Genomic DNA, 9,832 nt, shown 5'->3' on the forward strand with positions numbered 1-9,832 from the left:
AATGGTTAAAAAAGAAAAGACACAGCAGAACATGCTTATGAAATAGAGCTGTCACAGCCACGTGGCATCTGGCCCAGGGTGTCACACACCCTCTGGTGTCCTGGAAGTCACTGGAGTGGAGCATCCGGTGGGTCCAGCGCCATCGCAATGTGTGTCTTGGGATGGGGAGGGACTTCTGAGGCCATAACAGCCTTCACTGCCTCCCCTCTGAAGTGGGGGTGACGGTGGCCTCCTTGGCTGATTGCTGAGAGAATTACATGGACCTAAGTGGAATCACGTGAAAATACCTTGTAAATTATTATGTCCCCTCCCTGCATTACAGAGCACCTCTAACCTATGCCTCTTCTCCAGCCAATCCATCCTGGTAACTGATCAGAGCTGGCTCTTTGATCCCAGTGACATTTTGCAGGGATATGACTCTTGGCTCTCTGCCTTGAGTGCTAGTAGTGGTTCCAAAATAGCAATGAACTTTTCCATTTTTTTTTTTTTTTAAAAGACATTTCCCTGCTCCCACCAAACCACCTTGAGGGATAAAATTGAAAGCAAGCAAGCAAAGAAGACAAAAGGGAAGCAACCGTGAGTGCTCAGCAGTAGATATGTGGGCTCCTGTGCAAGGCAGGGACATCCCTTCCCCACACCGCACCCCGATTTCTTCATCTATAAATGAAAACTACCTCCCGCTCCCGAGTCCTGGCATCTGGGATCAAAGCTTAAGACACGTGATCCAGAAAACAAATATCTCTTAGCTGCCTGAAGCCTTAGATGCGCAGCCTGAATATACTGGGATTTCTGGGACTTGTAATAATGTATGAGTACAACAGGCAGACCATCTGAAATCTTGACAGTTCTGGAAAATCCACCTAGTAGTGATCTCCGCACTCGTAGTAAATCAGGCTGGGTTCTACTTGGAGTCCATTTTCCGTAGTTTCCAGATCTCTGGTCCTCGCCCACATGCGGACACTTCGCTTTCAGCTCCAGCAGAGGAACTGGGGTCTTTGACTTTCTCGTGGGAGCCCGGTGAGTCAGCACCAGGGGCTCTGCCTGTCCTGTCCCAAACCCGGCTGGCTGGTCCTGTCCACTGCGCATACTCAAGGAAGTTAAGTGTTATCACATCATTTCTTACTGCAAACCTGTCCCCTCTGAAAAGTATGTTTTTCCTGAGAATTAAGCTTGGCTTTCACATCTCCCTGTGGCTCCAGCCCCGCTGTCTCTCTACGGCCATGCCCCTCGAAGGCAGGCGCAGAGAAAAATGCAGTGGTTGCTCTTTCTGGTTATTGAAGGTCTCTGGGTTTTTTTATTCTTGAAAATGAACCAGGGACTGACCTCCCCCTCCCCCTTGGCAGCCTGCCATGGAGAGGCGGTATGGCGACGTAGAGGGAGCACGGGCACTGGAGCCAGATGCCGCAGGCTTGGATCCAAGTTCCTCATTTGCTATCTTTACAACCTCGTACCAGTAACCTCAGGTACACTTGATCCTCATTTTCCCTTCTCTGCAAAATTGGGTCAATAAATCCTACTACATAAGGTTGTCAGAAGGATTAAACAATTTGTCAAGTACCTCACTAGGGGTCGGCCACAGGGTAGGGGTTTAATAAACCAAATTTTCTATCCGCTCTCTCAAGTCATACCTCACGGTCAGACGCAGTGTGGACCGGCAGAGAGAGGGTTGTGTTGGTAACCCCGGTGTCTAGGGGGAAAAAAGATCCCCGATCTGTAGAATTTGCCAATTTCCATGGTGTAAATACTCCCACCTTGGCCACCAGCAAGTTTAACAACTGGCTGTAGAGTCCCTGAATGTTTAGTGTTGTGTCCTCACAAGCCAGGCTGGGTCCAGCATGCTACCGCTACGCAGCAAGGGGCTTGGGAAACACCACCTGTTACTCCCACAGTTGAAGAGTTCACCCAGTAAGCTAGGGTGTTCTGGGCCCTGCTTCGAGTTCCTCGTGCCACCAGAGGCCACGGCACACTGGGAGACTGCGGATGGGTGGGGTGCTCACTCTGACTCTTAGAAAATAGATCCTACGTGAGATTCCTATCTCGTTGGAATCTCTATTCTGATGGAGCCAAGCCTCAGAGAGGGGAAGCGTCTTACCCAGGGCCACACAGCTTGAATGTCGTTGAGTCTGGAGTTGACCCCAGCATATGTGGGACTTGGAGACATCTGCTCTTTTTTCCCCCCTGCCCCTTGGGCAGAAGTAGGTCCAGAGGAGGCCTGGGTGCCTGCCACTGCCAAGGTCAATTTCCTCCTGGAGGTCATTCCCCACTCACCTGGTTGGTGATGGTCTTCACAGTGACTTGGTCACCCTGTTCAGACTGGATCTCCCCAGGGATGAAGCCCTCCTTCTCATCTTTGACCCAGCAGGACCTCTTAATGTCGCAGGGTTTGTTCATGGCTTCAATCCTCTCCTTGTCGGGAGGTGCCAGGAAGGACATGGGATCCACATTGTCCCCACATTCCCCTTTGTACCCATCAGGCATCACGGCTTAGCTGAGGGACGAGCAGCACGGAACCGAGGGCAGGAGCCTGGACTTCCCTGGGTGCTGTGGGGGAGGCAGGGACAGGCTGGAGCAGACACCCCAGGAGAGACAAGGGCTTGCTTCCTGCATGTCACGTTGGCTGTCTTGGTGCCATTAGGTCTTCCTAACCAAGACTACGAAATCAGCAAATAACTCCCCACAGCGGGTGCCACCCACACAAAATGCTTCTATGTCTGCCGTCTCATACGCTCCTGACTCCCAGGCTGTGCACTGGGGATCAGGAAGCCCATTTTATGGAGGAGACAAGAGCAAGGAGAGGTGGAAGCAGAGTTTTTAACCAGGGCCCACAAAACGGGACAGGTTTTCACTTCCCTTCAGGTACGAAGAGAGGCCACAGCCACCTTGGGGCAGCACAGCCTGTCTTGCTCCCCGCGTGAATCAGAGCTGATCCTTCATGTTAGAGTGGGCACAGACATCGCCAGGTGTTATTTATCCCCATCTCAACTTTGAAGTTATGGTCTCTTTAGACTCTCAGTGAGATGTTCTTATTTAACTTCATTGATAATGAAGGACACATATTATTACCATATCACAAATTAATTTTTTAATATTTTCATAAGAGTATTTCAATACCATTTGATTCCTTTGTAGTTCTATGTATTTTATTCTATGCGTTTAAAAACACTAATCTGGCTGGGCGTGGTGGCTCATGCCCGTAATCCCGGCACTCTGGGAGGCCAAGGCAGGAGGATTGCTTGAGGTCAGGAGTTCAAGACCAGGCTGAGCAAGAGTGAGACCCTGTCTGTACTAAAAATAGAAAACTTAGCGAGCTGTGGTGGCCCATGCCTATAGTCCCAGCTACTCAGGAGGCTGAGGCAGGATTGCTTGAGCCCAGGAGTTTGAGGTTGCTGTGAGCTAGGCTGACAATGTTGCACTCTACCCAGGGCGACAGAGTAAGACTCTGTCTCAAAAAAAAAAAAAAATCCACTAATCTGAGCAGGGGTCCCTAGGCTTCACCAGATACCAGCCAGGTTCCTGGTACAAAATGATCACCTGGGTCAGTGACTGTCTTTCCTGAAACAAGGCCAAGCTGGGGTCAAACGGGGGCCTCTTGACTTCCAAAAGCCAGATGGATTTACTGAACCCCCAAGAAGGAGGGGAATTGGGGGTTCAAGGGAACAAAGAGAGAAGCCTCCCCAGTATGTCTTGGGGGTGAAGAACCTTCTCAAAGGTTCAGGGAGGGTGTGGTTCTGAGACCCTCTGTCAGCGGTGCTGTTCTCCAGGCCAAGAGTACAGGGTGTGTCTTCAGATAACCTCACTGGAGAGCAGGGGTCTCCTAACATGCCCAGGGCCCCTGCTGTGCTGTGCCACCTCCTCGCCTGCCAAGGCCCCTGCTGTTTCCAAAAGAGGCTGAGTCAGCGCAGCAAGTGCTGGAGGCAAAGCCAGGCACGCTCTCCCCGTGGGGCCTGGCTTAGCCAGTTCTGCTGGAGCCCAGGTTCTGTGTCCCCAAGGCTGAGCCATTGCACAGAAAACAAGAAATGAGGGGGGGGGGGTCTTGTGCCCTGGTGGGCTGCGGACCCCTTTGGTTGTCTGGTGATGCCTGGGGTCCCCTTGGACCAAATATTTCAAATTGAAGTAATAAAATACATAGGATTACCAAGGAAACAAGTGACATTAAAATATAATTAACCAAATATTAAAGATGCATGATACAGTAATATGTGCCTCTTTACAAACGCATGGAATAACTAACTCGATCTAGCAGCAGGTCTAACAAGCACTATGGTTTTGAAGCAACAATGAGCATTAATGACATTTTGAGATACCTGCAACCATAATAATTTGATATGAAAAGACCAATGTCTTCCTGGTCCTACTAATACGGCTGTAATTTATAAGAGACTGTGTCACGAAGGGGAGGAGACGACACATTTCCGTTGAAGCTACTGAAAATCACGATGGGATTGTTTTCTCACTGAAGACACCAGGGCTCCCAGTTAAGAACTGCTGCCTAATCCTTCCCATGTCCTGTCTTCAGGGAGCACTGGACTGGGAGTCCTGGCTTCTGCCAGTAGCATTGAGCAATCTTCATTCAGCATCTGGGAGATGCGGCTCCTGCTTAGCTCTGCCGCCAGCCACCTCGAGCAGCGCCATCACCTCCTTCAGCCTCCCTCCAACCTGCGTTCTGGAAGCTACAATTGTTCAACGTAAACTTCCTTTTGTCATTTGTTGCCCGTGCCGTGCTCAACTGCATTATTATTATTTTTTTGCTGTTCCGTTTCCCTGGTTCTGCTTAACATACATAGAAGTCACCAGGCACAGGAGACCAAAATCCTCTTGAAAAGGAAATTCAAGTATCAGCAAAGTCAGATTAAGATGCCTTCGACTTGTCTTGAAAAGAAAACATCTGCCCACATCTGAGGGCTGGGTTCCTTTTCAATTGTTCCAGTAGGGGCAGTGGGGGCAAGAAATTCTCCTTTGTTTATACCAATCAGGCTGCTTTTTAAAAAAAAAAACAAAAAACAAAACCCAGTGGTTCTGCTGTGAGCTGCAAGTGGAGGTGCCATTGCTATTGTCCTGGCCTGGTGGCCTGGGGCACAGACCCCTCCCGCCAGGTGCTGCCCTGAGGGATGTCCAGGTCTCTGACACCAGCTACCACCTTTCAGTGGCCACCAGCCTCTTGCTTGGTCAAGACCCCCGCCAAAGGCCCCCCTGCATCCAAAACACTCCCGTCCTTCCAGACATCTTTGATAACCTTTGGCATCTTTCCCACATGTCACTTTGGCTGTCTTGGTGCCATTAGGTCTCGATAACCAAGACCCATTGTCAAAAATCACAAAGCACAAACCAGAAAAAATTTAGCTCATGCAATGCAAAGCAGCGAGGGTCCTCAGAAGGAAAGAGGCTTCATAGAGCACAGGAGGGGCAGGGCTGGGATTGAACCCAGCACAAATGCAGCCCCACCAACCCAGGAAGGCAGGTGGCACAGGGGGAAGGGGGCTGATCCGGGTTCGAATCTGAGTTGCTCCTGTTTCCCTGTGGAGTCCCAGCAGCTCTCTAGACTTGTCCCCTCATCTGTACGTCCAATGGGCCTGGATTGCAGTCACCTGGAGGGTTGACTAGGATGCCACCTCTGCAGCCCCCGGGGCAAGGCAGGTGCTCACGAAATGCTTGTACCTGGTTCCCCTGCCAACCTCTCGTCATTACCCCTTATTGCGTCAGGTGACTCCCGCCAGTGCTCCTCCCCAGCATGCCCCAGCCCGCGCCCCGTCTCCCCCAGCAACCCCTGTGGGTCCTACCTGAGACCACACTGGAAGAGCCTGGGTGCCCAGCCGAGCCTGGCCGTGCCCTTTTATACCTGCCCAACAGGTCTGAGCCGGCAAAACCTTAAAAAAGAAAAGAACCCCCCAGGGCTCCAGAGGCTCAGCTGGCCTCGCCTTCCAGGGCCTGACTGGACACTCCTGGGTCCCTCAGGGGGGATCAGTGGATGCCCTAAATCTAGGACATTCGCCTTCCTCCTGTGGCGCTTGTGGGGAAACTGATGACCTCAGCCCCGGGGTACAGGCTGCGGCAGAAATAGAACAGCTGGGTAATGAGATTTCCTCTTAAAGTTACCACTGGACCCATGGTGGGTGCCGACTTTCAGGGAGGGACGCCCGGTTTCCTCACCCACAGCCTCTGTCACGAATGAGCACAGTGACCAATTGGCTGGTGGCTTTGTCCCTTCCATGCCCTCAGGCAGGAAGGCCCACGTTAGCCTGGACCTCACTCTTCTGGTCATGGCCGTGGGTCCCCTCCACCCGCCACGGCCAGCAGAGGCCATGTGGTGTCACGGTGCAGTGCCAGCCTGCAGCTCTGAAGCCCCGACTCTAGCTCCTCTGTGGCTTCCTGTGCATCGTGTGGCAAGTCCCTGCCCTCTCTGGGCTTGCCTTTTCCATCTGTAAAATGGGTGGCTGGGCTGATTCTCTCTAGGAGTCCTTTGTGCTATTTAAGTTCGGAGATGGCCTCTGGGTCTCCAGGGAGAAACCGCCTGGGGAACAGTCTTCCTGGCATCTTTCATCACCCCTATCCCCACCCCCCAAGTCTCCAATTCACTTTTTAAAATGGGGATGAAATTTACATAACATAAAATGAACCACTTCAAGCAAACAATTCAGGGGCATTTAGTTACATTCACAACGTTGTGCAACCACCATCTCTATCTCCTTTCGAAACATTTTCATCAGCCCAAAAGGAAATGTAGTATCCGGTAAGCAGTTTCTGCCCTAGCCGCTAGCAACCGCCAATCTGCTTTCTGTCCCTGTGGCTTTACCTCTTCTAGGTATTTCATGTGACTGGAATCTCATGATATGTAGCCTTTGTGTCTGGCTTCTTTTCCTTAGGATATAGTGTTTTCAAAGTTCATCCGTGTTGTAGCAGGTGTCGGGACTTCATTCCTTTTTATGGCTGAATAGTATTCCTTTATCCATTTATCAGGTGATGGACATTTGGGTTGTTGTGTGAATAGTGCTGCTATTAATTAATATACCTCTACACATATATATTTTTGAGCACCTGCTTTCAGCTCCTTTGGATATTTCTCTAGAATCAGAAGTGTTGGGTTATACGATAATTTTATGTTTAGCTTTTGTGGGAACCACCACATTGTGGGCTGAATTATTTTACATTCCTTTCAGCAATTCACAAGCGTTCTCATTTCTCTGCATTCTCACCAGCGCATATTATTTTCCATTTCTTGGGTTATAGCCATGCTAGAGGGCATGAAGTGGCATCTCGCTGTGGTTTGATTTGCATTTCCCTAATGACTGATGATGTTGAGAATCTTTCTGTGTGCTTTTCGGTCATTTTATCTTCTTCAGAGAAATGGCTATTCAAGTTTTTTGCCCACTTTTAAATCAGGTTGTTTGTCTTTTTATTGTTGAGTTGTAAGTCTTTTTTTTTTCTTTTTCTTTTCTTTTCTTTCTTTTTTTTTTTAGAGACAGAGTCTTGCTGTGTTGCCTGGGCTAGAGTGCAGTGGCGTTATCGTAGCTCACTGCAGCCTCCAACTCCTGGGCTCAAGTGATCCTCCTGCCCCAGCCTCCCAAGGAGCTGGGACTACAGGCAGGTACCATCACGCCTGGTTAATTTTTCTATTTTTTGTAGAGACAGGGTCTCACTATGGTGCTCAGCCTGGTCTCAAACTCCTAGCCTCAAGTGATCCTCCCACCTCGGCCTCCTAAAGTGCTAGGTCTACAGGTGGCAGCCACCATGCCCGGCCTCATTTTCTTAATAATGTTCTTTGATGCAGAAAAATTAATTTTGCTGAAGTCCAATTTATCTATTTTTTCTCTTGTTGCTCATGCTCCTGGTATTATATTTAAAAAACCATTGCCACATTCAAGGTCTTGAAGATTTTCTCTAGTGTTTCTTCTCAGTGTTGTTCATTTCATGTTTAGGTTGTTGATCCTCTTAAGGGAAAAAGGCACCCACCTGAGTGCAGAGCTGATTTCCTTTTTAATCTTTCTGGGTTTGGGAAGCAGCTACTTAAAACCCAAAGCACCTTTTGTTTAGTGCACATAGATGTTTTCCAAATGCTTTCTGTTATCATCTGACCCTTACAGCAACCAGTAGGGGTGTATTACTGTATTCTGACAATCGGAATCTGGCAATGGAGAATCATATTAATAAGCAATCGTGACATCAACCCTTCACCAAGCGCCTGCTCTGTCTGTAGTTCACATGTGAAGATGAACCCCACTTTTCCCATGCTGGGCCTCAGTTTCCCCAAAGGTGAAATAACATTTTAGCTGAGATGGTCTGTGAACTTGGCTATTGTTAGTCTCTGGGCAAGGGCAGCCCAGAGCTTTGCCTACCCACAAATCTCATCACTGGACAGGGTTGTTTTTAATATTTTTAGCAGCAGAACTTTTAGCTGGCAGATCCTTGTGCATAGAGGTCTGGTTTGTAAACAGAAAAAGGGACGCTTCTCTGGGTAAAGCGAGGGAGAAGACCTCCCTACACCCCATCCCCCCTGGGGCCTTTGAGGACAGTGGCTGGATGTCCGGAGGGAGCCCTCACCTAGCAGCCGGAGCCTGGAACTCATCCTCGAGACACTGCCCGAAAGCCGGGGTCCCGAGGTGCTTCCAGCTTATGCCCACACGATCAGCAGCCTCTGGCTGGTGACAGCAGGGGCCAGTGGGAAGACACGGGACCTGCCCCACTGTGATCCTGGGAAGGGCCATTCCCCCACAGCAGGTTTTCTGCCCGCCCCAGGCCAGCACCCAGCAGGAAAGAGCACACTGCAGTGGGGTCACTGTGCAGAGTCTAATGGAGACAATTTACTGGGGTGGGGCAGGGTTAACGGAAGCCCACAGGGGATGGTGAGGCACCGCCTGCACAGGCAATAGGGAAAGCCACCCTACCCAGATATGGCTGTAGGAAAAGCTGCGGCCCCCAGGGGACAGTACAGCTACTGCCCAACCAGACCCAGCAGATCTAGGGGCTCGCCTGCATCTCCCTTCCTGCTCCCCCATCCCCTCTCCACATCTCCTGTGGCCAAACCCAACCAGAAGCCGGAGAGCAGGGACCTGGGGCGGGGCAGCCGGTGAAGGTCACAGGGTGGGCTGGCAGGAGTGGCAAGGAATCTGGAACAAGTATAGACCATCCTGCCCCTGGCCTAGTGGGGCAAGAACTGCCACTTGGTCTCTTGTCACTTGAGCTTCTCATGGGGGCTTTTAATGGTCAGTCTTCCAGAAAGTTCCATTTCAGAAAATGTGCTTGGTCTGGGGAAGGCCCTCAAGGTAACTGGCCGGTGACGACCACCACCCAAGAGTGAGTGGGCACACAAGATGCTCTCTGCCTTTAAAAACACAGCAGGACGTGCACTGGATGGGATCACTGGCTCGGGGTCTCTGGGGAAAGCGTAGTGGGGTTCCTCTGTGGAAGGCAAGTGGGCTTCAATCCCCAGGCAGTAAAAAGTCCCTGGAATCATGGGTTGGTGTTGCTTCAACCATAAAAACAAAGGGCTCCTGTGTCCATGAACTCATTTTGATCCTCCCAACAACCCGGCAGGTGGGTGGGAGAGATGAGTAACGGCCTCCTTTCAGCAGATGAGAAAACAGAGGCTCGGAGGGGTGAAATAATTTGCCCAAAGACACACAGTGAGTCAGCATCTGAGACACGGCTCCATTTTCCTTTCTTGCGCTTATCACTGCCCAACAATACTCTCTGGAGCTGTTAGATCATTCCTTGGCCCTTTCTTTCATAGAATGGAAGTGTGGTGAGGGCGGGAGTTCAGCCTGGTCCAATGGGAAAACCAAGTCTGTTTTTCCTTCTATACTCACTCAACACAGAGCACTCTGTGACCAGATGGGTG

At 50.4% G+C, this 9,832-nt stretch overlaps 1 protein-coding gene across 1 annotated transcript in view; it reads right to left on the minus strand.

Annotated features, from left to right (window-relative positions):
* MYH16 (myosin heavy chain 16) overlaps nt 1-2,478 on the minus strand; it is a gene marked incomplete at its 3' end in the record, with an annotated part of 46,280 nt that extends 43,802 nt beyond the window's left edge. Inside the window, 1 exon segment of the mRNA XM_069486776.1 lies at nt 2,269-2,478. Within this exon segment, the coding sequence (XP_069342877.1) occupies nt 2,269-2,478 (210 nt within the window).
* Between the last annotated feature and the right edge of the window lie 7,354 nt (nt 2,479-9,832).

The sequence above is a fragment of the Eulemur rufifrons genome, chromosome 14 (assembly GCF_041146395.1).
Source record: "Eulemur rufifrons isolate Redbay chromosome 14, OSU_ERuf_1, whole genome shotgun sequence".
NCBI classification, from domain to species: Eukaryota; Metazoa; Chordata; class Mammalia; order Primates; family Lemuridae; genus Eulemur; species Eulemur rufifrons.